The following is a 25,069-nucleotide window of genomic DNA, read 5'->3' on the forward strand; positions in this document are numbered from 1 at the left end:
TTGGGAGAAACCGTTGCAGACTACGCCACAAACTGGCGCATCAGCCACATGGAACAGCCCAGCATGGAAATCAACATTAAAGGCACTTCGTAAAATAAATGCTTCACAACACGGGCATCATGCAGTACTTTTTGTCATTATAAAATACACAGCCCCAATAGGCCCTGGTTTGGGTTCTAAAAGAGCCTCTCCTCGCTCGCGTCGGCCGACTTCTTCGACTTCTTGCCCACAAGAGCCTTCTCCCCAGGCACCTTGAAGTACAAACTGGGCGACTCGCCGGTCTTCAACGTGTGGCTCAGGTACCCTCTGTGTGCAGGATCCCGGTAGTACTCGATATCCCATCTGCTCGTCGGGTCTGGCAACCGGTAAAAGTGCTTTCTGCTCGTCCTCGCCTGCTGCAACACACTTTCGACATGCTCGGGTCCGACCGGAAGGGGCTTGTCGGTGTGGACGCTCTTTCCGGAAACCAGGTTCTTGATGGCCGCCTTTGTGTAGTATCTCGTCGTAATCTTGCCGCCAGCGGCCTCGACAGCCAGGATGGCAGAGGCTGATGCTCGGGAGACGACAATGTCGATCGGTGTCCTGATCTCGTTCTTTCCACGGGCGAGAAGCTTGATCCCATCCTTGATTCCAACCAGTCCAGACCTCACAAGTTCGCGGGGGGTGATCGTCTTGGTGGGATCCAGGCGGCCAGCGTCGATCCAGCATTGCAGTCGGTCGAGGTTAAGTTCGGCCATTACCGGCGCGCGGCTGAAGCATGTTATGTTAGCCCAGTGCCTCCAGATGTTGCAGAGATACCTACTGGTTGACAAAGCCCTTCTGACCATGCTTGAAGATGAGGGGAGTCTGACCACCCTGAAACCACGGGTTGACCTTGTTGCGGGCCTTTGTACCCTTCATACCACGACCGGCCGTCTTGCCATAGCCGGACGAGGCACCACGACCTCTGCGGATGCGCTTATGGTAGGCACCCTTGTTGTCAGAGAGGCTGGCGAGAATCGAGGCGCTCCTGGTCTGCACAGACAGCGCGGCGAAGAGGGAGACGAGAGATGGCTGCTTTGGCGGCACCTCGAGGGCCCTTCTGCAGCATTGCGCCGCCTGCGCAAACGGTAATCTGGGGGGCATCGCGGCGGTGGGCTGTCGTGATCGCTCTGCCCTCTCTCAAAAATTGGTCGGCGATTTCCAATTCGAAATATCCCAGCATCCAAGCCCCTCCACGCCATTGGCTGCAGCCACCCCACCTTTCACCGCTGGCAGCTTGAAAGCCTGGCAGCAGCTGGCAAGTACTTTACCGACAGCTGTGTTGGGTTGACTTCGAAGGTATCGACTTCACATTCCTTTGAGAACACTTTGTAATTCTGCAATAGACACATTCAGACAGGGAGGCCTGTTTGCAGCCGAGTGTCGATATCATTACTTTCTATCTCTTTACACTTCCCGGCCCCTTCCCTAACTTGTACTTGTCTTCCACCGCCTTGCTATACGGCAAGGTTGTATCTCCAATCCTTCCATCTCGCCCCGTGCTGCTTCCTCTCACGCACTTTCCATCCCCCCAAGCAACTTCCCTCGCAGCTCTCCAAATGGCAGTGATGTTTCTCGCCATCTCCCACGTAAAAAACAGCCTGCAATGCGCCGCCTGATACCTCATCTGCAGCGGCACCTCCTTGTCCCCAATAACCTCCCCCTTCTCGAGATCATACGGGAACATGTTCCCCAGATTGTATCCCACGTTCGCCCCCCCAATGTCTCTCGCCGCAGTCGGGAGACCGACCGGAATCCGGAGAGGCGGCTTTCCGTTGACCGGAAGCTTGACTCCAGGAGGCAGAGGGGTGGAGGCGTTTCTCGGGTCGGGACTGACGAAGCCTTGGAAGCTGTACACCGGTCCGCCTTTGACTTGACCGATGGCCTGCATGGGCTGGTTCAGAGGACGGCCGCCGAGGGCGATGGTTTTGACGCCGTGGATGTGTGCGAGGATCGAGGTGAAGATGGCGCAGGCAGATGCGCACTCGCCGTCTGTGACGATGACCATGTCCTCGGGACGGAAGGGCGGCGCAGGGGAGACGGGTGGGAAGGGAAAGGACTCAAACGCGTTGATGGTTACGTTGATAAGAGAGTGGTTGGTGAAGCTGTTACCTTTTGAGTCGACAACCGGGCCGAAGAACTCTTGGAAGGAGGACCATCGAGTGCCATTGGGCGTCAGGTATAGGTTCAAGAGGCTGCGGAGAGGCGCGGTGAGTGCAGTATTATTGGACTGAAGCTTTTCGAGCTCGGTCCCTATCCACTGGAGTTGAGGGTGGGCTCGAACTTGATGCAAAAGGGGCCAGTTGTATGGCGCGGCTGGGTTGGAGACAGGAAAGAGATGAAGGTAGACGATGGTAATGTAGTCGGTGAGCCCACCGCCATTTCCCTGCAGGTCCAGAATGAGCTTTGTACGATTCGAAGCTCTGGCTGCCGTGATAAAGTCTTTGGTAGCGTTGTTGACCCTTGCAGGGAAGGAGAGCAAGGCCAAAGGGTCGTAAGGGCTCTGCGTTTCCGCAAAGCTGTTCAGGGCAAGCACTGCAGTATCCTCAAAAGCAACTTCTGGCAGCAAGAATGTCCGCAACGACTCGCTTGGTGTTGTGCTGAAGGGGGTCGGAAACCCATTACGGGGAGCAGTCCAATTCTTGTCCGCCCAGTCGTAGGCTATCTGCGCCCAAGTGCTGAGAGTCGTCCCATTCCCCTGGCCGTAGGCGTTGTATAAACTTGTTCCAGAATCGATATCGGAGAAATTTGCGCGCACATGAGCTGTGTTGTCAAAGCGAAGAACGGTGCCATTCTGGAGCTTTACATTTGTGGCATCTTCAAGACCGAGAATGTAGATATCATTGTTCTCTATGTGGTTCAAGTTGGCGTCTTTGGAAACACTTGGGAACAAAGTGTTGAACCGAGCATCCGGATCGTGACTGCCACTGCTTTGGATGGATGATTTGAGGAAGAAGTCGATAGCGGGGACGCCGTTGATAGATACGACTGGAGAAGGAGTATACCCATCACCGGTGTGCTTGATGTCGTCTCCAGACAAGGAATACTGTTAGCAATTGTCTGTTTATCAAAACTCAGGATATAAAACAGAAATTCATTACCACGGAGATATATGCTTGGTAGTTCGAGACCATCCTGAGATATCGAAATGAACTGGGCAGATCTCTCAAACGTAAACAACTCCAACAGCAATGACCTGGCGCTAAAGTGGCCATCCCTAACACGGGTGCTAAGGAGAGTATGCAGATCCGCTAAAAAGTCGAACATGTTGGAATATATTTGCTTTTTGCCTTGAAGATTTGCCGAGATGTCCTTAAGTCCTTGAGTCAAGTCAACAGCCTCGGATAGATAGCCCTACAACGTATTTTTTCAGCATAAGTTACTTCTAGTAGCCTCCCAGAAGTTACTAGGATTCCCTAATGTTGTGCACAACGTCGAAATGCATTTTTGTTTCTCACCTTGGGGGGATTACGCAAGTAGTCCACTGTGCTTTGCCATTCGACAAGAGGAGCAAGATAGTCAACATGGCTCTTTGCCACATCTGCATAAAGAGGGATAGATTTAAGGCACGCAAAGGCAAGGGATGGCCGTATAGGAGAAGGCGGGACGGGTGGTTGAAGCAGTCGGAAAACCCCGTCTAGGTTTTTAGGAACTAAGGCCAAGTACCCAGTGTCAATGATAAATTCAGCTGTATGGAGACAAGGTGGAAAATGTGGCACTGACCGATATCATTGTCTATCATCCACTTTGCGACATTTTCCTGGATCTCTTTGCATGGCTCCTTTACACCTGTCCATCCGCGAGAGACTTGCGCGTTGTGGACATCGAGGGGGTGGGCGGAGGCTCGAAACGGAAAGACAACCAGCGAGGCAACCGATGCCACTCCAAGACAAGTGAACTTCATGGCGCAATGTCAACAAGGGTAAGTAACAGCCGGATATGTTTCAAGAGTTGCTGGCAGATATGCTTGGGGCTCTTTTATGTTGATTCTCGTTGTTACACAAACCTCTACTCAGCCAACTGCGGTCGTGCGATCTACAGAGAACCACATATCACGAGGATGGGTCGACAACAAGCGAAATCCTTCGACACGTCATGGCGTGTTGTTGGTAGTTAATTCTTACAGCACAGCCACATGCTTACCGGTTATATTCACCTAGGCGTTCTTGACTTCGGACTGGATTGCCGGGTACCACCTTGGCGGCAGGAGTCTTGGTTTCTCACCACGAACACACTTGAACAGGTAGGTAGATGTCTACATAATTGGGCATTAGATACTTGATGCTCTCTAGTCAGCCAAGGCATCTATACAAAAGAAGGTGCTATCCGACAGCAGCTGATGACATGGCTGATTTTCTCCCAGTAATCCACCTCCCCCTCAGCCAAATCATCCTGCGCCCAGACAGCTTGCAGAAGCAGCTTAACGTGATTGAACGACCTGGACGATTCCTCCTTTTCCGCCCTTGTGATGAGGTCAAGAATCACTGCTCTGTATTCGTCGTTTCTTGCCTCGCATCCGAGGATAAAGACGGGGAACTGTCTATCACAAGACTTAAGTTTGGGCAAAATTGAAAATGCTTGGGCAATGTGCTTTTCGGTTCTGAAGGACTGATTGATTAGGTTGTTGGACGCTCGATTGAGATATATAAGGAGTGCCAGTCGGTAGAGTTCCAGGAGTAGCAGTGAGTCCCTATCTTCTGGACTGGAAACAGTTGTCCCTGGAGTGGATAGGGGAAGACTACGAATTCTCCAATCAAGAATCTGGAGAAAGTTTTTGTAGTCTTCCGTCTCTTTGGACGATTTCTTCCCGTTGAATGCAGTCGCAGAGCGTGCCGAAAATGCATCACAGACTTCAGATAGAAGCTTGATGAGACCTGTAGCCAAAAACTGAACATTGAAGGGCTGTGGTGTGCTGTTAGAGTATGTGGCTACATCGTGAAAATATCATCCTCATCTTACCTTGGTAAAGAATCTTTCCGATCCTGTGCTTGCAGCAGTCTGTTTCTGCCAGTGTTGAAGACTGAAACGCGCCAGCACATCATGGTAATATACCCAGTCAAGAATCATAGCCAGGTCTGTGTTTCCTTCTATTTTATCCAATCCGACAGTGTAGATGACCTTCTTAGCGTTCTCCAGGTAAATGATCCATTCACCCGAAGTGCAAGAGGACTTGTGCGCCTCAAAAGAACACAAGAGCATTCCTGCAGCCACATGCTGGATTGCGTCGGTTGCACCAATAGGAGTGATGGACGATGCAGCCCCCAATGCCTGAAGTGCCGTGATTTTGAGCTCAAACGCTTGTGAATGGACATCATCCCGATGTAAGGCGGAAAACGCAAGAAGGCACTGGAGAACTGCGGTAGCTGATGCCGAAGTATTTGCCAAGGCAATCCGAATGAGGGCGTTCCCCAGTTCGAAGCTGTCGTGGCCAAATATTGCCAGCGACTTTGAGGCCGACTTTTGAAAATGCTGAAGGAGGTCTTCGTCTTGAGCCTTGATTACAGATGGATTCCATGCGAGGGGTGGCTCAAGGGTTGGCTGAGAATGCCCTATTCCTACAGACGCGTTCAGGTAGTAGTGCAGTTCAAGATCTTTCTGGGAAACATGAACGATCCTTGTAGTTTGAGAATTCTTGTGTGCTTGCTTCCTCGTGCCGGTTGAAGACCGTGACCGCGGTGTTGGAGACTGACCCACCATGGCTCGTCTTTTGTCGCCTAGACGGGGCCATGATAGCTGAATGGTGCGGTCGGATTTGGGCAAGGCACATCGTTGTAGTTGGCACTCCGATTCTGTGCCTGGAGTGGAACTGACAACTTCTGGAAAGTCGTCGTGTTGCATGTCAGCTCTCGATGTTGCTCCTTCTGCAAACACACGGACCAGACTTCTGGGCTCACCTGCAACACCATCTTGCCCACCACCGATCGCTATCCTTGCCGTTGAAAACGCCATCTCGGACTTGAGTGCCATGTCAAACAAGTAATAAGGTGTTGGCTCAATCTGTCGGACGTGAGTGGTGAGCCGGGGATAAATCATCTCTCACAAATCAAGTGGGTCGCTGGCTTATAAATCAATACACACCACCAACACCAACATTGTTGTTAAAGCCAGAGGACAGTAGCATTTTCTCTTTGTGGTTAGACTATCTTTGAGGTGTGGCTATGGTTTGTTGGAAGCTGTTTACCTGCTTGCTTCTGTTCGTTTCATTGCGAGCTTGAATACCTGATAACCAATTATCATCAAGCCCACCAGTACACAATCCTTCTCCATTGGCACAGTCGGGAAACTGCATGCTTATGAGATCCGAACGGTTCAATCAGCCACTGATAGGGACGACGCGCACAGAATCACGCACACCATCACTTCAGCTCCTCTCCCCACTTTGATGTCTTTGCCACAAACTCCTCCCAAGTCGTCAACTTGTCCTCCAGAAGCGCATGTGTCTCGTCAAGACTTTCTCCACCATAGTAGCCAAACTGCTCGAACAAATGCATGTTTTCCAGCATCTCTTGTGCGACAAAGTCGGGTGCGCCCTGGTACTTGGTAAGAGCCTCGTAAAAGGCCTTGTCGGGGATCTGTTTGTAGCTTGCTGTCTTTCCCGTCTCGGGGAAGACCTTCTTGAAGCCCTCGACAATCTGGGCATTGGTAAGATAGCTGGTAGCACCAAGGAGACGCTTGCCGAGAACCTTTTCACGATTCAATACAGCTGCCTTGATGAACTTCCCGGTGTCGGCGGCTGCGTCGAACAGGGGCTGAACAGCTTGGTCGGAAACAGGCAGGCTCAAGATCCAGGCATTATCGGCCTGCGGATCGCGGCGGAACATGCCACCAGGAAGGTTCGACATGTAGGCTCCTGCAAGAAAGAAGGTGGCTGGGAGGCCAACCTCACGGGCGTAATCCTCCACCAGAGCCTTGCTGTCAAAGTGGTACACATTCGGCAACTTTCCATTACTCACTACAAGAACATGGCCGGTTAGCTCAAGCTAGGTACTTTACACACGTTGATTCAGAGAGGACAGTTTGGGAACTCACATTTCGTGATGTTGAGAAGCGAGCTCCAGATGAAATGCTGGACGCCAGTCTCTTTGGCAGCATCGACAAGGTTCTTTCCTTGCCGAATTTCCAGCTTCATGTCACACTTCTCCCAGTAGTTGGTGACTGCGTATACAACCGAGGCCCCCTCCATGGCTTTGATCAAAGTGGACTTATCATTAAGGTCGGCCTGGCCAGATTAGCTTTTATGATACCTTACTGAGCGAAGATGAAAGCAGTTGGAAGAGACTCACAGCAACAACTTCGGCACCTTTCTGCTGAAGTTTTTTGGCTGACTCCTTGGTTGTGTCGCGAGTGACGGCCCTAACACTCCAGCTTGACTTGAGTTTCGGATCTTGAAGAAAAATGTCTGCCACAGAGCCACCTTGGGCGCCAGTGGCACCAAAGACGGTGATGATGTTTTTGGTGGACATTTTGATAGATTGAAAAGCGTGTGGTGTTATTGATAATGGGCGAGAATAGGGATAAGACTGTAGCACTATATTGCCTGGAGAAGTACGATGCTTGGAAGAGGTGACCACCTCTTATAGCCTTTGGACACCTCATTGCAGAACGCTGACTGCGCCGCACCCTTTCCTTGAACCGTATTAGATAATAGGTCTTGCTGACTGTATATGACTTTGTCCACCTAACTCCGTTCATGCATAAGGCATGGCACTCATGACCAACCTCTACGCTTAATAAGCGGCCATGCAATCAACTGTCGCTACCTGCAGCCAACATGCGGACAAAGGGCCGTATGTCGCTTAATATTTACTTACAAAGGATTGGTCACCATTTTCCAACAGACATTGAGGGGCGATCTAACTGAGACCAGAGTGGCTAGATTACTCACGGTTCCGTCGTTTCTTGCTGTATGAGCCCGAAGTGGAAGGACACAACCGGATGTAAAATATGAACGCGCAAGTACCACAGGTCTCGCCAGCCATTTGTTCTTATCCATGATCTGAAAGAAGTGGTCCAAGGACTCTGGCCTGTAGGTTTTGAGCGGTTCCGTGTGTTGTGGTAAGGCAAATGCTCATAGTTGGACCGTGGAAACTAGTGAGCCCAGTTGTCGACTCTTCGTGGTAATGACAAGGTAATGAGTAAGTAGTATTGAGTATGACTTAAAATAGGTTCTCTAAAGAAGGGGCTTAGTTAGTACTATAGCCAGTAAAAGGCCAGGACTATGTTAGATAGTTGACGAGCCGAGCTGTTTACTGTGAGCTTCTTGAGATTGATCGACATGGACAGCACTTCTTGGCTCACAGTCGGAAGTCATTCTCCGTCAGCTATTGTATCGGCCAGCCCCACAAACTCCACCGTAATCGCGAACTGCAAACGCGAGGCCGATGACCTCAAGGAGAGGAAAATATATGTACCAGGTGGTGATGAGAGGCAAACCAACCTCTTTCTAATAGTACCTCTTCTTCTGCTATCATTTCCAACATGTCCGGAAATAGCACCACCATTCCCACCCGTCCCTTGGGCCCTGGTGGCCCAGAGATTCCAATTCTAGGGTTAGGGTTGATGGGCCTGAGTTGTAAGTCACCTCACCCCTGTTTACCCCTGAACTGTGTGAATTGACTTGAGCTGTGATGCAGCATTCTATGGAACCCCCCCTTCTGACGATGAGCGTCTCGCTTTTCTCGACCGCGCTCATGCGATCGGATGTACACACTGGGACTCGGCCGCTCTGTATGGAGACAGCGAGGTCCTGCTTGGGAAATGGTTTGAAAAGACTGGGAAGAGAAAAGACGTAAGTGTTGTTGTCTCAACAGCCTTGATTAATCCAGACTCATCAGCTTATCACGAGAAATAGGTTTTCCTAGCCACCAAGTTCGGCAACAGAGTGCTGTCGGATGGCACGAGAGAATTCTGCAATGAGCCCGAGTACATCAGGGAAGCAGTGAAGGAGAGCTTGAGAAAGTTGAAGACAGACTACATCGATCTGCTGTACTGGTATGGCCCCTTTAGCACATTGTAACTTCCCAATCTGACAAATGAACAGCCACCGCATCAGCGGCAAAACCCCGATCGAAGATGTCATTGAGACCATGAAGGAATTTGTCGAGTATGCCCTCCTCCCAACTTCCAGCAGTCTCACAAGATGCTTGAAATGCTGACCAAGCTCCAAGATCTGGTCAAGTCCGCCACATTGGCCTCTCGGAATGCGGTGCCGACACACTCATCCGCGCAAGCAAGATTCATCCCATCAGGGCTTACCAGATCGAATATTCCCCTTTCACAAGAGATATTGAGTTCCCCGACCTCAACCTAGCCAAAACCTGCCGCGACCTCAAGATCCCCATCGTTGCCTACTCTCCGTTGGGCCGAGGCATGCTCACGGGTAAGTATTCCTCGGCGGACGACTTTGAGCAGGGTGACTTCCGTCGGGCAGTTCCTCGCTTCTCGGCCGAGAACTTCCCCAAGAACATGGAGTTGGTGGAGAAGATCAAACATATTGCAGCCAAGAAGGGGTGTACGCCCGGTCAACTGACTCTGGCATGGATGATGAAGCAAGACCTCGTCTTCCCTATTCCAGGAACCAAAAAGATTGCATATCTGGAGGAGAATTGGGGAGCCAACTCAGTCTATGAGACGCTTACCAAGGAGGAGGAGAGAGAGGTGAGAGAGGCGATCGATAAAGCTGAAGTGTATGGCACCAGATATCCTGCGGCGGCGATGGGTGCTTTGGTAAAGGACACGCCACCCCGTTCCTAGACCATGGCCTAGGGTAGCACAGCAACGCATGCTATATTCTTACCACAAAACTTGAGCTAATGTTGCATCATGAACCCTCCCAACGTTCAACGTCATGGCGTTACTCTTTGCTCTCAGCCACTCTATGTGGGTTGATTTGGAATCGAAAAGGCGGACTGGATCTTTCGATATTCATAATGAGCTGCCTATGTACAGCTCCATCCAATTTGCTTGTACGCAAAAGGATTTTACCATGTTGTTGCCATATCCATCACCACAGCCAATCAGAGGCACGATCGGATTTATAGCTCGCAACAAAGCCGAAGCCAGTGTGCAACCCCTTGATATGCACCCTCGACCTTTTTAGGACACATGTTTCTGAACGGCAAAAGCCGAGTATCTAAACCCGAGGGTGGACTTGGACAGGGACACGATAAGACGGAGTCGGATTGAATTCAGACCCGATGGCTTAAGCCCGTGTGTTTTTGCTTGCTTTGGCAGCAGGCCTTCCATCACAGTTAAATACACCCTCTAACCACCTTCCACGGACTGCTTTTCTCTTCAAAGTGTCTGCAATTGAAGCATACGTACTAGTTGTCTACTCTGTTTCTCTCTCTGAACACTCATCCCTTCGAGAAACGAAGTACGCAACACTCTCAGCCAAGATGTCACTCCCCCAAACATACAAGCAAGCTGTCTTCCGGTCAGCCGGTGCACCCCTGACGATAGAAGAAGTGCCCCTTCAGCAACCCGGACCAAAAGAAGTCTTGGTCAAGGTGGAAGCCTGTGGAGTATGCTTCTCTGATATGTTTGCTCAAAACAACATCATGGGTGGCGGATTGTAAGGAATTTTCCACTCTCAGACTGCAATCTGTTCAATATCGTTGGATGCTGACAGACTAATAGTCCCATTGTTCCCGGCCATGAGATCATTGGTCGGGTAGCAGCGGTAGGACCCAATGTCAGCACCTGGAAGGTTGGCGATAGGATCGGAAGCGGATGGCATGGTGGACACGATGGTTTGTCTGACCCATCACTTCACATAGCAGCAAGCAGCCAAGATTGCTGACCAACAATCAATTTGAAAGGCACCTGTCGGTCCTGCAAAAAGGGGTACCACCAAATGTGCGATAATCAGGTTGTCAACGGAGAAACCAAACAAGGAGGGTGTAAGTCCGTCCGTTACTGGCCGAGTCCGTGGGCAGTGAATCCAACGTACTGACATTGCCAGACGCCGAGTATGTCTTGCTGCGCTCCGAGGCGGGTGTCCCCATTCCCGAAACAGTGTCAGCCGCCAAGTACGCGCCTATTCTCTGCGCCGGCATGACCGTCTTCAACTCAATTCGGCATATGAACGTTGGTGTTGGCGAGACGGTGGCTGTCCAGGGGCTGGGCGGGCTTGGTCACCTGGCTATCCAATTCGCCAACAAGTTCGGATATCGCGTGGTGGCCATTTCCAGGGGCGCTGACAAGGAGGGTTTTGCGCACGAGCTGGGGGCACATGAATACATCGACACGTCCAAAGTCGACGCCGGAGAAGGTTTGAAGAGGCTCGGGGGCGCCTCGCTGGTGGTGACTACAAGCCCCAGCGCGAATACAATGTCTGGGTTGATGCAGGGCTTGGGGCCGCTGGGCAAGCTGTTGATCCTGAGTGTGCCAGGCGATGTGAGCGTCAACACTGGAGTCATGGTAAGTGAACTGTTCTGCTTGCCTGGCAGGTTCGGTGTTGAACTAGTTACTAATTCATGCCTGTCTACCCGCTCAGCTGAGATATGGGTTGTCTGTTCAGGCATGGCCGTGTGGCCATGCTATCGACTCGGAGGAGGCAATTGCCTTCACTCAGCTGCAAAACATCGACTGTCTCATTGAAGAATTCCCATTGGAGAGGGCCAACGACGCTTTCGGTGAGTTTTCCCTTGTCGCAGACACACGATGGAACTGTGTCTTGTCATGATGGGTATCTAACGTTTGCCCAGATGCTATGCTAAGCGGGAGGGTCAGGTTCCGAGCCGTAATTACGTTTTGAGTAGTAGAAGTCCAGTACGCCGGAGCGGGAGGACCGGCCGGTGATAAAATCGCTTAATTGGAGGCGGAGGGCCCGGCATGAAGATGCAATGCAGTTTGTTGTTTTACCGGCCCGGTTTTTCCATCACTAATGAATGACTCGTGGCATAATCCTGTTGATGATCTGAAACAGCCGTAATGGGAGAGAAGCCGGATGACTACGGGGATATGCAGCCACATCAATGATAGTATACAGATCAGGGTTCACCAATGATCGCCAGGTCCCGCGTCCTTGGCCGTTGGATCGGAGGCCAACAAATGCCAGTAATAAATCTCTGAGTGCCTAGCTATCTCCGACATCAACAGCGAGCCACCGAGCATCTTTCGAGGACAAACCTACGGATACCCCGCCGACCGATGACGTAGGTCAACTGATTTGCAGCAGGGTTGGGATGCCGACAGCCGAAAATTCGGCCGACACCGCAATTCTTTGGTGTTTGTCTTCTTTGTGGATTGCTTCTGCAGCTGTAAATTTATTTATATATATATATATATCGGTTAGAGATGAGCCATCTTTCATTGATGGCCCAAAACTTCGGGCAGGGAGATCCAGGACTCGATCTTTAAGTTCCACCCGGGCGGAAATCATCTGTCAGACAGGCGATGGTGGGGGCACAGGAACCAAAGCGAAATCGCGGGGTCGCCTTGAGACGGGACTGGGTGCAGGTGCTATGTATATAATCACATAATCCTGCTTTGTGCAGCTAGCGAGTGGCCAATGGCAAATGCCCGCGGGAGCTTTGGCCGCTTGCATGGGACAACTGCTCGTTGCTGTGCCTTGAGTTGGGCCGGTGTCAAAGCCCAGGAGTTGTTTCGTCACGGGCAGTGGAGGGGCCTAGATATCACACATTAGGTTGTTTCCATATATAAGCACATGTGCGGTTGTTGTCAGTGTGTATTGTTATGGACGATATACTCTGTATGTTGGAGGAACGGCCCAATGTCTGTGAGAGCAGTGGGGGTGTCCTGAGGTGGACGAGATCATCCTCCTGATTGGTCCGCCGGGCCTGTCCCGGTCTGGGCCCGAGTCTCAGCGAACCAGGAGCATGGGTGCCACCGTCACCGTCGAAAATACATCATAGTTTTCGACTGGTCATCATGGGCCTAGCACAACTGGGCTGCTCCCCTCCATCCTGTTCAAGTTTGGACAGCACATGGCTTTTTGATGCAATCCAATTCTATTCTTGTATTTTTCTACTAGTGTGCTACAACGTGCAATACCCAACTTTAATTCCTGCCTGCCACCCAGCCACCCTACCACCCTGCCTCCCTGCCTCCCTGCCTCCCTGCCTCCCTGCCTCCCTACCTACCTTACACTTCCCGTCTACCTACCTACTTCCAGGAAGTCCCATCACAGCATTCCACGAGGACCCCGCGCAGTGACGGATCCGTCCAACATCGACCCGTTCATGCTTTGAACCCTTCGATCGCCTCGTCCCACCGCTTGCGAATCACCACGCTACTCTATCGCCCCGTCCACCGTCCCCGTTGGCGTGCACGCGAACCCTAACACATACCCCTTCCCTTCCCTCGGCCGCCACTCCACGCCGCCCTCTAGAAAGGACCTCATTGCTGTGCAAACACGCGCAGTTCTCCCAGACGAGGGAAAAACTCTTTGCCGTTGTCAACCTCTTAAGAGCAGCCCCAAGACATCCAGGCCGCCCTCCCTCCCTTTGGTTTCCAGCTGATCGGCTGTCTTATTGTCTTGCCTGCGGTGGTACCAGAACCCGTGTCCCAATTTGCGCCGAGCACAAAGCCAGAGACACCAAAGTCCACGCAGATGATTATAACGGGGCTGCTATGATTCAGGTGCAGGTACGTGCTCGTGCTGGTGCTGGTGCTCTCGGCCAGCAACGCTCCCCAACGGTCCCCCTTTCCGCATCCGTCATGTCTCGCCCTTCCCTTCCACGTCCACGTCCACGCCCACTTCTACTTCCGCTTCCACTTCACTGAACGGTCGACAGGAGGTATAGTGTGCCTCTCCTGCCCCGTCTGCCCCGTCTGCCCCGTCTGCCCCGTCTGCCCCGTTTTCAACTCGGTATCACCCATGACGGCCGCTGTAGTTGCTGTTGCTGCTGTCTCTGCTGCTTCGACCGTCTCGACATACACCTTCCCGGCCACCACCACCACCACCATCATGCCTGTCTGTCATGGCGCTTTCTCGAGACACCCGTCACAATGCTCCACCACGCCGCCATGCTCCCCACTGGGGTACCTCCCCTCCTCGTTCCGCTGCAGGCGCATTGGACCATAGTCCTTCCCAGCACCTCCGTGCTGGCGCCGGTCAGTCGCAGCATCCTCTGTCCGCCTACAGCGTGGCCCCGACCCCGGGGCTCCTGGACGGAGCTGGGGACATCTCTATGCCCCTGATGGTCGGATGCTGTGTGTTTTCCTTCTGTTCACCTACCACCAATGCCGTTCCCTCTTCGTGCTCATGCTTGCCTTGCCGGTGCTATCACCGCCCTTTTCGTGCCCTTTTCTACGAGAGCTCACTTCTAACCGGGGCGCCATGTCTGCTGCAGGTACTGAACACGATCGATTGCGTCCCGAGCCCTACTTCTCGTCCGCACACGGATCCATCTACTACACACCGAGACACCCACTTGAGCGCAGGCGCCGCACCGAGAGTGCTAGCTTCCCGACGCCGCTGATACAGCCTCGCCAGCGTCGACCTCACTCGATTCACATCATCTCGTATCCTCCTGGTTTTATCCCCCCGGATTTGCGGCCGCCAAAGTCGAGTCAGACGTCCACAAGGAAGACCACCAGGAAATTGAGCCGAGAGCAGAAGAAGGCTCAGAAGGAGGGCGAGAAGGAACGGAGGAGGCTGGAAAAGGAGCGGTCAGAAAAGAAAGAGAAGCGGCGGTCTTTTCGATCACTGCCCCCTGGTGCTGAAAAGGTCGGGAAGGTGTTGGATAGGATAAAGGCAGTCTTCTCCCATCCGCCGAACTCTACGCCTACAGTTACAGCAACCCCTACGTCGAGGGCGCAGTCCCGCCCGTCGAGCTTTATAAGCTTCGCCCGGCGACTTTCCCGATTCGAAGGATCCTACGTCGAAGACCCCGTGATCGATATTCCAGTATCTACAGGCCGACCAGGTGGGGAGGAGATAACGGTCGAGGAACCCATCATGGCTACCGCCACTGCCCCGAATCCCCTCGGAGGGAACGCATTTCAAGCATCCAACAGGACCAGCATGGTGTCGATACGATCCGCCAAGAGCATGATGAGCTCATCGGTGTCCGAAATTCAGAAGCCTGTAGCATCAGGGAGCGGGCTGACCTGCTCGATATTATTAGCAGAGCCGAATGTCTTTCTCACGGGATTCGAACATGACAGTCACTCCAGGCGCCAAGGACAGCAGCAATCAAGCGCTCTGCTTCGTGGAAAGCTGCAGTTAAACGTGTCCAAGAATGTCAAGATCAAGTCGGTCACGCTGAAGCTGGTGGGCAAGGCCAGAACGGAGTGGCCCGAGGGAATTCCGCCGTCCAAAACGGACCTGTTCGAAGAGCAGACGCTCCGCACCCAGTCCCTTGTATTTTTCCATGCCATGCATGAAGGCATGTGGGAGACGGAGTATGGGAGCCAGTGCACATTTGTGCCAAAAACCAGCTCTACACATCACAATCTCATGTCCTCGCTCTACAACAACTCCAATTCGTCACTTCATATTCTCGGAAAGTCTAGAAACTCTTCTACGCTGACAGCCAAGGAAAGGAAACGCCTTTCCCTTCAGTCTGTGCAGTCCCGAAGTTTTGGAAAGGGCGAGTCGCCATTCGCGAATCCGGTCCAAGCAAAGGGGTTCAAGATTTTTGGCCCCGGCACATACGAGTACGCCTTTGAGTTGCCCATCGATCACAACCAACTCGAGACGACAAAGCTCCAATACGGCTCGGTCCGGTGGGAGCTGGAAACCATGGTGGAGCGTGCTGGAGCGTTCAAGCCGAACCTGCACGGTTCCAAAGAGGTGTCGATTGTCCGTCTCCCGGACCAGATGTCTCTCGAGATGACGGAGCCAATATCCATCAGCCGCCACTGGGAAGATCAGCTGCATTACGACATCATGATCTCGGGGAAGAGCTTTCCCATCGGCGCCAAAATCCCCATTGCATTCAAACTCACGCCCTTGGCCAAAGTTCAGGTCCACAAACTTAAAGTGTTCGTGACAGAAAGCATCGAGTACTGGACCAACGACCGCCATGTCACGCGTAAAGACTCGGGGAGGAAGATATTATTGCTGGAGAAGGTGGCCGGCAAACCCCTGGACAAGCAATACGAGGCCAGCGACATCCGTGTTCTGAGCGGTGGCGAGCTGGATGCTGAACAACGGGACGAGGCGCGAATGCTGGCTATCCGAAGACGGCTACAAGAAGCTGCCAGGGCTGGCGGTCCTCCGCGGCCACTCCCTGATCCGAGCAACAATTTGTTGGGTGAACTAGACCTTGGTCTGGAGAGCTTCTGGGGAAGCACCGAGATCGAGATGAACGTGCAGCTACCAACATGCGACATGATGGCGCGCGACAAAACGCTTCGCTTGCATCCCGATTGCAGCTGGAAGAATGTTAATGTCTTCCATTGGATCAAGGCAAGTAACTTTTTACAAATCATGCTCCTCATACTAACTACAACTCCAGATCGTCATGCGCATCTCTCGCTTGGACCCGGATGATCCCGCAGGAAAGCGTCGGCGGCATTTCGAGATCAGCATTGATAGCCCCTTTACTGTCTTGAACTGCCGTGCAACCCAAGCCAACACGTCTCTCCCGCAGTACAGCGGGCGGGACGGCCCTGCCGAGCAACGACAGCAGATGTCGTGCGGTTGTTCGGACGCGCATCCTTTGGATCCCAACTCATCCAACGCGGCTACGCCACTCGCCATGATCGAAGAGGATGCCCCGAGCCTGAACAACAGCCGACTGCGGATTGACTCCAACATCAACACCAACGCCGGCGGTCTGCCCAGCATGCCCCAGGCTGCCCACCTACAGTCTGCCGCTCGAGCTGGCGGATCAGTGCACAGGGCCAGCAGTTCGCTGAGCCGTGCTCGGGGTCTTCCAAGTCCGCTGGACCGTGAGCCACGGCCCATTCACCTGCTGAGACACCCCTCATACAATCCGCCTCCCTTCAACGCAGATGATCCGCCGCCACCGCTGCCGGCGGAGCTCATGACGCCACCTCCCAACTACGACATTATCGTGGGAACTCCGAGCGTGGACGGCATGGCCGACTACTTTGCACGTCTGGCTGCGTACGACCTGGAACAAGAGGGCTCGAGACGGAACAGCGATGATACGATCGGACCCATCGATGTCGACCCATTTTCGGGCGCGCGGCTGACACCTAGGCCGCCGCATGGAGCCGGCGATGACGACTCTTCTGACAGCAACGACGATGAGGTCGCCCGGGCCCACCGCCGCGGACGAGTCAATGTGGCCAATCCGAGAACACCGGGCGGTCGTTTGGTTCCAAGTCGGAGTCTGGAAATCGAGCGTCCCACCGTGAGGCTCGACATGACGGGGGTGGTGAGGCGGGGGCAGTGAGGTCCATTTTGTCTTGGAAACGCGGGAACGGAACGTCTGTAGTACTGGATATCGGATATTCGAAGTTTTGGGAGTTGGCAAACGAAAGGATACCAACGGTTCTCCGGGCCCCTTCTCCCCTCTATTGTTCCTGAGAGACATGACCTCACGGCTTGAACATTCAGCTACCTAACCTCCACACAAACCCCACACGACACATGTATATGCAACACACATTCACACACCATCTTTATGTTTTCATGGCATGGCACAAACAAAATACCCCCTTTTTTTGTTATTCTTTGACTGCATCCATCATCCTGCATGCATTGACAAGGGAGATGGATAGAATGATGACTTTCATGAACGGCAACACGGCACGGCACTGAAAGGGAAAGAAGACATCATGGAAAAGAGGGGGAGCGTGAGAGAGAGAGGAATAGGTCGAATCAAAAATAGGCATCGAGGTGGTAGTCTTAGGGTAATATAATTCGAGGCTTTGTGTCGCAAGTTGTTGAACATGGTAGTGACTACTTGTGTCAAGTGAATTCAACTCCTCTTCAATGAAATGACCACCCTCATCGTGCCCCATCCAAATCACATCATTTTACTCAGTTGGAGAAATCGCAAAAGACGTTCCAAAATCAGAGCGCTCGTGGGGCCACTGGTATATTTTTAATCGCTTCTTCCTCGCTGCATCGCTTGCCACATCAAATATCGTTACAGACAAGAGCTCGAAAACAGCCTTGTTATCGATCCCCTTCCACGCTCTCCATAATCCACCGCCCATGTGATCCAATTTACTTGATGATGGCTCCCACTCCTTTCTGATCCATCATTATCCGGGGGTATTATAAGTTCATCTTCCAAAAGGTAAAAAAGAAGAACAACTACAAAAAAAAAAAAAAAAGGGTCAACATAAAGACAAAAACACACTGCCCATTGAATACCTACTCCCAAAACGCCACAAGATTAAAAGACCATTGTATCGATAGGTAGCTTATCCACCAATACTAGTGACTTGCTCGAAAATGCACAAGTCCCGACCCCAACGCCCAGAATAATGCATATGCTGTGTCAACAAGACAAGAGCTGAAGAGCTGGAAAAGCGTAAATAATACAATGTGGCGTGAAGGAAAGACGCCGAGAAAACACAGAATAAAAAGATGGCCAGACATTCAATAGTGCGAACGGAATGAATCCGGGCGCCCGACAGGCGGCACGTGAGGGGGTCGATGCGGTGCGGGATCGGGAAGCACCTGTTGCGAAGAAGGGTAAGAGTGCTGTCTGTCCATGGTGTACTCTGGCACAATGCCTGTCCGGTATTCGTTCCTCCTTCCAAGCGGCTGATAGTGCATCTGGTTTGGCGTAACAGCGTTCTGGAAATGGTACTGGTGGAGGAAGGCAGACGCGGGCGGGATGAGCAGCGTGTTGACTTGTCTCACGGGCTTGTAGGGACTATCGCGTTGCTGCAAATAAACCGATGGCGAGTGTGAGATGGGCGTGTGCAGTCCGCTGGTGGCCCCAGCGTTCCCCATGGGTGTCCCAGAATGATGACCATAGGGGTCGACGGAGAGTGGCGAAGACCCGGCCATGTTGGCGCTGGAAGCCAGGTGGTGCTGGGGAGATGGACGCTTTGTTGGCGTGCCATAGGACATGGGCGGGAAGCTTGTTGTCGGAGTGGTCACCGACTGTGGCGCCGAGCTCACACTGGGCCCGGATGTAACCAGCACAGACTGCTGGGGCGCATAAGTGGTGGCATTGGGGTACACGGTGGCCATGGCACGCACACCCGGCACAAGCGGCGGCAGTGACAGTGGTGAAGCCTGTGGCGGTGCGTGTGGCGGTGCGTATGCCGCCGAGGATGTGAACGATTGGGTTGTCACCAGGGGACCAGCATGGCCTGTGTTCAGTGCCAAACTGGGCACGGCAACACGCCCTTGATCTGAGCTCATGGATGGAAGTGGTCGACTCTGGCCGGTAGCAGAGTGGATGGGTCGCTGAGAGCCGATAGGAGGGTGCGAGGCAACGTGTAGACCTTGGAGCGGTGGTGCCTGCGATGGGAGGTGGTGGGCTGGCAGGTGGATGGATTGGGGTTGTTCAGGGGCAGCACGGCCAAGACGCTTCGCAGGGGGCTCGGTCGGGTCATCTTCGGTAAAACTGCGCTTCCTCAAAAGGTGCTGTTCTGGCTTCAAGGCAAGGGGCGAAACGGCACTGTTGGATGAATAGGGGTGTGGCCAGCCCACTGGCCCATGATTGTTGCTGTTCTGTATGTTTCCGCCAGAAAAGGGCCCGGCTGGGGTCGACTGCATCGCGGCGGTGCTCATCGGAGATGGAATTGGTGAGGCAAAAGCGCGATGGCTCGGCGACGGCATCAACAGCGGCGATGGCGAAGGTGAGGGTGATCGTTTGGCGATTTCCAGGTACTCGTACACGTTGGCGAGCTTGTCCAGCCATGCGCGCCACTGCTCGGCAGAAACCAGCAAACTATATCTCATGTTGCTCAAGAACTCAACCTCCATCACGTGAATCTCGTTCACCCCAATGCCCGACACCTCTGCCCATGTCTTGTTGGTATAGGTGTTGTCATCCAGAAACTTGTTCCCAAGCATCAGGGCGACGGTCAACAAGCGGAACTCGCTGCCCGGTCGACCCTTCACGCTGGGGTTGGCCATTTTGAGCCTATAGATGTAGAGAAGCGCAAGCAGCGCCACATTTTGGGTGATCTTTGTAGCGTCCACGATATTCATTACCCATTTCTTGAAGTCGGATGTCGCCACAGCGTTGGCCGACAATCGAGCAATGGCGGCGTTTGGTGACAAGGTCCGTATTTTTTCAGCCGTCTCAAACGTCTGCGGAGACTCGAACCAAAAGAGAGCCGCGACCTCGGCCATCAAGTCTCCCAGATTCCCACCCCTCGGGCTGATGCATTCTGGAATTTCCATGCTGTGAAACACCAGGCTCATGTCCAATGGCGGCGATGATGGTCGGGAAGAGTGCCGGTTTGCCCCTCGTCGTTGGTTAGGGGCAACCGTTGAGCTCGGCAAGGCCGCGACGGGAGCAGCAGAGGAGGAGGGCAGATTTGGTCTCGGAGCTTGTTGGACCTGGGGCTGCTGATAGACAGGTGCAGAACATCGTGAGGTGGAATTGTATATTTGCTCGTTCGGCGGTGGTCGCTCGTTCAGGGCGGATCGGTAGCGATCATGCTGGGGCATTGGTGGTGGGGCGTGGGTAGAATGGTGGTGGATGTGGTTTTTGGAGGATGCCAAGTGAGGCATCTCGTAGGTGGTCCCCATGTTCTCGTCGGCCGGTGGTGTTCGGAGTCCACCCGAGTAGTCGGGGTCTCGCAGGTCGCCGAGGTTCGGGGTATGGAGGGGGAGCAGGCGAAGTCCTCGAGGAGCGGGCAGTTGACACTGGTGCATGCCCTCCGGCTGAAAGTGGTGACGAGAGGGCTGGCGAAGAGAAGCGGAGAAGAAGTCGGAGGAGCAAGAGGAGGAGGAGATGGTCGCAATTGAAGTCATGCGGCGAGGACTCTTTCTCTTGTCGACAGCTTTGGGGGAACCTGGAAAAGGGGGGGGGGGGAGTGGTGGTGGTTGAACCGAATCGCAAACGAAAAAAGCAGCCGGTTGCTACTAGACAGATGTTGGTGGTTGCTGGTCCGAAATCACATTCCACGCCAGGAACTGCAGAGAACCGCAGAGAGTTCTTTCCACTTTGCTTCGTACCTGCAAGCTTTTTGCCTTTTGTCGCATCACACGACTAGGAGCTCGCTCCTGCCTCAACAAGCTCAACCTTTTATGGCAGAAGGTACGAAGCTTTGGAGTGAAGTGAAATCGTGTTGTTGGACGTTTATTGCGTTGTGACCTCAGCCATGGCAGGGACCCCGTCAATATACGCTTCCACGTCCCGAACTCGAGCTACTAAGCCAGCCAAGTCCAGTCCAACCCAGCCAGCCAGCCAGCCAGCCAGCCAGCCAGCAATTCTTCTTCTTGATACAAGCAAGGTAGTAAGGTAGGAGTCGCTGCAGGAGCTGGATAGGTGGTGAGGTGGTGAAGCAGCTGCCTGGGGAAGAACCTGGAAAGGACGAAGGGAGAGTGATTCATCAATGGATGGGAAGAAGAGAGGAAAGTGACGACGAAGAGGACGACCAGGAGGACGACCAGGAGGTTGACGAGGAGGTTGACGAGGAGGAGGAGAAAGATCCTCGACCCGTGAAAACATCCATACCTTTTTCTTCTCCAAGTTGTCTACCTTGCCTGCTCCATGTGAGAAACTTGGGTTGCGTAGCTGGTGCGTTGCTGCGTCTTAGTCCCAGTCGCCGCAAATGCTGCTAATTTACTTTGTCCCTGGTCGACGTCGTTGTCTGTGTCTGGTGCCGTGCAAGGGGGCGCTGTGCCGCCGCGGTCGTTCTGTGCCCGCAGCTCAGAGCAGGTCAGGTACCTTACCTACTGTACTGAGGTACCTTCTGAGGTACAAACCCACCCACTACTTGCAGCCTGCCCCACAGGGCTCCGACACCACCTCACTGGACCTCAGCCATGGAATCCTCGCTTGCCACTTGCACTGAACTTGGTTTGATGCTTCTTCCAGCGTCTTCTTTCTCTCCTCGTCAACCATTCATAGGTTTGAGTTCAAAGGGACTCGCCGTTTACCGAGTATGGAGGACAAATAGGAAAAAGAGAGGCTACGACTGCCACGGCTGTGAACAGGCCTGGGCACAGTGGGGGAGGAGCGGGGGGAGGAGGGGGGGGTGGTGGAAGTCGTTCTTTTTTTTGTCCCTGTCCACGCATTTTGGCTTGGGGCGCGCACATCGCCCGGGCACCTCAGCCAAGCAACCCGGAAGCTCCCACCCATCAATTCGTTCGCTCCATCCCGCCGCAGCACGCTTTGTCCTCCACCATGCGTTGGAGGCTGGCACACCGGAGACACCACCACCAGAAAGAAGTAAGGCGGCCGGACTGTCCTATGGCTTTCTCAGCCTGGGCTGTTGAAAGATTGACTCCTCACTCAATCGATACTCAATGCCCTGTTCTGTTGATTTTACTTGTCTCCGGGTCACCTAGTGCGAGCCATGGCCACCTCCATGCCTGAGGTGGGAGGGGGCAGGAAACACTGGAGGGAGGCGCACACCAAGGAGCAACCTGAAAGCAGCGACATGTCCGAGTAAGAAAGCCCGGATCGCAGGGATTCCCAACGATTCAAAAGCCCCAACCCAAGCCCTTTTTTTTTTTGTCTCGCTCGAAACGGAGCATGTTTTTGTTATTTACAGTGCGCACTGTATGCGGTCGGTCGGTGGTCCATATTTCCTTATATATTGCCGCTAAAGAGTTTAGGGAAATGGCTGCAACAACCAGGTGTCATCCTCTCCCTCCGGCGTCTCCACTGGCGATCAGCGATTGATGATAGAAAAAAAAAAGGGGGCAATCGTGGTCCTCTTTTTCCCTCATCAAGTTCCATCTCAGTAATGGCTGACGAATACGGTATGTACAGGTTGCCGACAACCCCTCGGCCCTCCTCTTTTCAGCACCGGGTCGGTCCATGTCATCATCGTTGCCATCAGAGTGTCCGTCATGATGCAACAGACTAAACAAAGTCCAGACGACAACAGCCCGAGGGAGGGGGAGGCATCCAGACGCGCGTGATTATTCTTGTACCGTGTGCATTCATCTATCAATCTCTTTCCTGTCTTGGCTCTTTGCCCTGCCCTTGCTCAGCTGCCGCCTGTGTGACTGGCTGACGTACTGAGAAATGTTCCACCGTTCAATCATACCACTCACTGATTGAGAGTGCGAAACTATGTTGGGTTTTCTGGAACCCTGGCTTTAGGGGAGCCAGAAGAGAGAAAAAGGAGGGAGGGGGTGTGGATGTCCGCCGAGATTTTTCTATGTATCTGGCCGTTTGAGCCGAAGAATCCTACACGCTTGGATTTGTTTCTGCAACACTGAAAGCAACAGGAATGGAATCATGCCGCACAGTGCGCCAGTCTGAGTCTGAGGGGTCTACACACTTGCCTGGTGCGCCTTGGGCCCAGCCCGGTACGAGTGGTAAAAAGAGAGATAGATCATAGGACTAAGCAGGCGGCTGCATAAAGCCCGGATGCACCATCCATTCCGCAAACACCACTTGTGACCCGGACACATTGATCAAGGGATTCCCATGATGGTGATGGCTGATGATCAAACCCCTGTCGACCTCCTCTCGGCAAGACACCGTCTCCTGCCATCGGCCACACCAAAAGGTGGTCAAGTGGTTATGGTAGGACAGCGCGGGGACCTCCCCAAACGTGGTTTATTATAGGCAAAGCCCCTCGAAACGGATGGTTCCAAAAACCCGTGGCGCCCACATAGACTCTCGCATTCTTGTGGCATCTGGCATCTGGCTGACTCGTAATGCCTTGAGCCACTGTCCTATCCTCATCAGTGTCATCGTGTCTTGAAGCAGGCTCTGATGACATGTCGACAAGCGCCAAACCGGAATCTGGGCGCCCTTTTTTTTTTTGGCGGTTCAGGGTTGGATCGGACTCCTGGCAAGCCTGGAACCTGGGGAGTGGAGTGGAGTGGCTTTATCCGTATTTCCACTCAGCAGAGCATGACGGTGCAGGTAAGAGCCTTGATAAGAGCGCTGGCAAACCGGGAGAAGGGTACCAGACAGAGAGTCTCACGGCATCATCTTTCCCCTATCAAAGGCCAAGCGACCAATCCTCCTCCAGGGGGGTGGGTGGGTGGGTTGGGACCCTTTCGTGCTCTGTGTCTGACATGCACACACGCTGCCAACAAATACAAGGGAGGTACACACAGGATCGGCCGAGTAGGTCAAAAAGTAAGCAACGGTCGTATCAACCCATTCTCGTGTAAAATCGACAAGAGGCGCAAGTCATCGTCGCATCCGTTTCCTACCTTGCCCAGTTCAGCTGCAAACTCCGTCCCCCGGTCTTGTCAAGTGGCTACACCATCAGAACGGAAACGGATGGTGAGGGGTCGTGATAGTCGTTTGCTCTCGGAATATCCGCATCAAACCCCGCCACAGAAAACTTTATCGGAGAGGCGGTTTTTTTTGTTGCCTTTCCCGGAATCTTTGGCTGCGGGAAATCAGAAAGTAAGCCAATAATAGCCTTTACTCAACAGCAAGGAGCGCCTCCCGAGGTTCGAAAGAAGCAAAGGAAAGGAGCACAATATCCGTGTCGGACACTTTGTACACATAGTGACGCCCATGCCTCGTGGACGGAAGCTCCGGGCGGGGCTTTCCGGCAACGAATCGTCCGGAGGTCCTCCGGAAGCCAAGCTGCACTTGGGTGTTCCGGGGAGCACAATATGAGGTGGATTTGGTTGGTTGCTGGGGAACTCACCACTGTTAGGGTGCATCACGAAGATGGCCATTTCTGACCCCAGGATTGGTCAGCTGCCTTTGCCTACCGACTCGTGCCCCCCAACAAGGCTGGAGCTTGTCGGACGGCCGCAGACGGAGCTGTTTGCGGATCGCTGCGTTTACTTGCTTTCCCATTTGCCTCTTTTTGCGGCCTTGTTGGTGGGACCGACTGTCGTAATCCCCCCTTCCAGGTTCCCCCGCTTCCAAAACTCGCTTCGCAGGCTTTGTCTAATGTAGGCTCGGTGCGGTGCGCCGTGAGGCGGCTGACATGCGAAACTGAACCGACAACAGCAGGTTTGTAGCGCAACGCCCGGTCCGCCAAAAGTCCTCTTGCCTCTCTGTTGCATTGGGGGGTCGTGTGTGTTCCG

At 53.3% G+C, this 25,069-nt stretch overlaps 9 protein-coding genes across 9 annotated transcripts; 4 read left to right on the top strand and 5 right to left on the bottom strand.

Moving 5' to 3' along the window:
• Positions 1-176: 176 nt before the first annotated feature.
• On the bottom strand, positions 177-1,197 carry MRPL10 (YmL10; the record flags this gene model as incomplete). Its single annotated transcript, XM_062892894.1, has 2 exons — positions 803-1,197; positions 177-750 (listed from the first exon to the last, which is right to left on the bottom strand). The coding sequence occupies exons 1-2, from the start codon at positions 1,123-1,125 to the stop codon at positions 177-179; spliced, it is 897 nt and encodes a 298-aa protein (XP_062740026.1). The 5' UTR covers positions 1,126-1,197.
• Positions 1,198-1,338: 141 nt separating this feature from the next.
• On the bottom strand, positions 1,339-3,932 carry QC762_700340 (uncharacterized protein). Its single transcript, XM_062892893.1, has 4 exons — positions 3,745-3,932; positions 3,480-3,673; positions 3,123-3,375; positions 1,339-3,051 (listed from the first exon to the last, which is right to left on the bottom strand). The coding sequence occupies exons 1-4, from the start codon at positions 3,923-3,925 to the stop codon at positions 1,421-1,423; spliced, it is 2,259 nt and encodes a 752-aa protein (XP_062740027.1). The 5' UTR covers positions 3,926-3,932; the 3' UTR covers positions 1,339-1,420.
• Positions 3,933-4,263: 331 nt separating this feature from the next.
• QC762_700330 (uncharacterized protein) lies at positions 4,264-6,054 on the bottom strand (the record flags this gene model as incomplete). Its single annotated transcript, XM_062892892.1, has 2 exons — positions 4,264-4,923; positions 4,981-6,054. 2 exons carry the CDS (start codon positions 6,052-6,054, stop codon positions 4,327-4,329), a joined length of 1,671 nt encoding a protein of 556 aa, XP_062740028.1. The 3' UTR covers positions 4,264-4,326.
• A 323-nt stretch (positions 6,055-6,377) lies between these two features.
• QC762_700320 (uncharacterized protein) lies at positions 6,378-8,069 on the bottom strand (the record flags this gene model as incomplete). The annotated part of the gene is made up of 4 exons (XM_062892891.1): positions 7,833-8,069; positions 7,305-7,742; positions 7,051-7,240; positions 6,378-6,973 (listed from the first exon to the last, which is right to left on the bottom strand). Exons 2-4 carry the CDS (start codon positions 7,482-7,484, stop codon positions 6,378-6,380), a joined length of 966 nt encoding a protein of 321 aa, XP_062740029.1. The 5' UTR covers positions 7,485-7,742; positions 7,833-8,069.
• Positions 8,070-8,080: 11 nt separating this feature from the next.
• QC762_700310 (uncharacterized protein) lies at positions 8,081-9,774 on the top strand (the record flags this gene model as incomplete). The annotated part of the gene is made up of 5 exons (XM_062892890.1): positions 8,081-8,593; positions 8,655-8,818; positions 8,873-9,012; positions 9,062-9,150; positions 9,182-9,774. Exons 1-5 carry the CDS (start codon positions 8,500-8,502, stop codon positions 9,772-9,774), a joined length of 1,080 nt encoding a protein of 359 aa, XP_062740030.1. The 5' UTR covers positions 8,081-8,499.
• Positions 9,775-10,418: 644 nt separating this feature from the next.
• Positions 10,419-12,128, top strand: QC762_0116460 (uncharacterized protein; the record flags this gene model as incomplete). The annotated part of the gene is made up of 6 exons (XM_062884363.1): positions 10,419-10,594; positions 10,660-10,772; positions 10,842-10,922; positions 10,985-11,442; positions 11,519-11,657; positions 11,730-12,128. 6 exons carry the CDS (start codon positions 10,419-10,421, stop codon positions 11,777-11,779), a joined length of 1,017 nt encoding a protein of 338 aa, XP_062740031.1. The 3' UTR covers positions 11,780-12,128.
• Positions 12,129-12,753: 625 nt separating this feature from the next.
• On the top strand, positions 12,754-17,964 carry QC762_700280 (uncharacterized protein). The gene is given in 6 exon segments (XM_062892889.1): positions 12,754-13,098; positions 13,115-13,632; positions 14,112-14,199; positions 14,340-16,384; positions 16,452-17,353; positions 17,522-17,964. 5 exon segments carry the CDS (start codon positions 13,618-13,620, stop codon positions 17,640-17,642), a joined length of 3,171 nt encoding a protein of 1,056 aa, XP_062740032.1. The 5' UTR covers positions 12,754-13,098; positions 13,115-13,617; the 3' UTR covers positions 17,643-17,964.
• A 550-nt stretch (positions 17,965-18,514) lies between these two features.
• Positions 18,515-20,632, bottom strand: QC762_700270 (uncharacterized protein; the record flags this gene model as incomplete). Its single annotated transcript, XM_062892888.1, is given in 2 exon segments — positions 18,515-19,162; positions 19,175-20,632. The coding sequence occupies 2 exon segments, from the start codon at positions 20,630-20,632 to the stop codon at positions 18,515-18,517; spliced, it is 2,106 nt and encodes a 701-aa protein (XP_062740033.1).
• A 1,775-nt stretch (positions 20,633-22,407) lies between these two features.
• QC762_700260 (uncharacterized protein) lies at positions 22,408-24,359 on the top strand (the record flags this gene model as incomplete). Its single annotated transcript, XM_062892887.1, has 2 exons — positions 22,408-22,499; positions 22,861-24,359. The coding sequence occupies 2 exons, from the start codon at positions 22,408-22,410 to the stop codon at positions 22,976-22,978; spliced, it is 210 nt and encodes a 69-aa protein (XP_062740034.1). The 3' UTR covers positions 22,979-24,359.
• Between the last annotated feature and the right edge of the window lie 710 nt (positions 24,360-25,069).

The sequence above is a fragment of the Podospora pseudocomata genome, chromosome 7, assembly GCF_035222375.1.
Source record: "Podospora pseudocomata strain CBS 415.72m chromosome 7, whole genome shotgun sequence".
Lineage (NCBI taxonomy): Eukaryota > Fungi > Ascomycota > Sordariomycetes > Sordariales > Podosporaceae > Podospora > Podospora pseudocomata.

Bases quoted from the DNA above. Each gene is read 5' to 3' on its own strand.
- QC762_700340 (XM_062892893.1), bottom strand. From the start codon at position 3,925: ATGAAGTTCACTTGTCTTGGAGTGGCATCGGTTGCCTCGCTGGTTGTC. The intron at 3,674-3,744 runs GTCAGTGCCACA...ACTTGGCCTTAG, and splicing joins GATGATAGACAATGATATCG to TTCCTAAAAACCTAGACGGG. The intron at 3,052-3,122 runs GTAATGAATTTC...CCTTGTCTGGAG, and splicing joins ACCAAGCATATATCTCCGTG to ACGACATCAAGCACACCGGT.
- QC762_700280 (XM_062892889.1), top strand. The intron at 14,200-14,339 runs GTGTGTTTTCCT...TGTCTGCTGCAG, and splicing joins GCCCCTGATGGTCGGATGCT to GTACTGAACACGATCGATTG. The intron at 17,354-17,521 runs GTGAGGTCCATT...TTGAACATTCAG, and splicing joins GGGGTGGTGAGGCGGGGGCA to CTACCTAACCTCCACACAAA.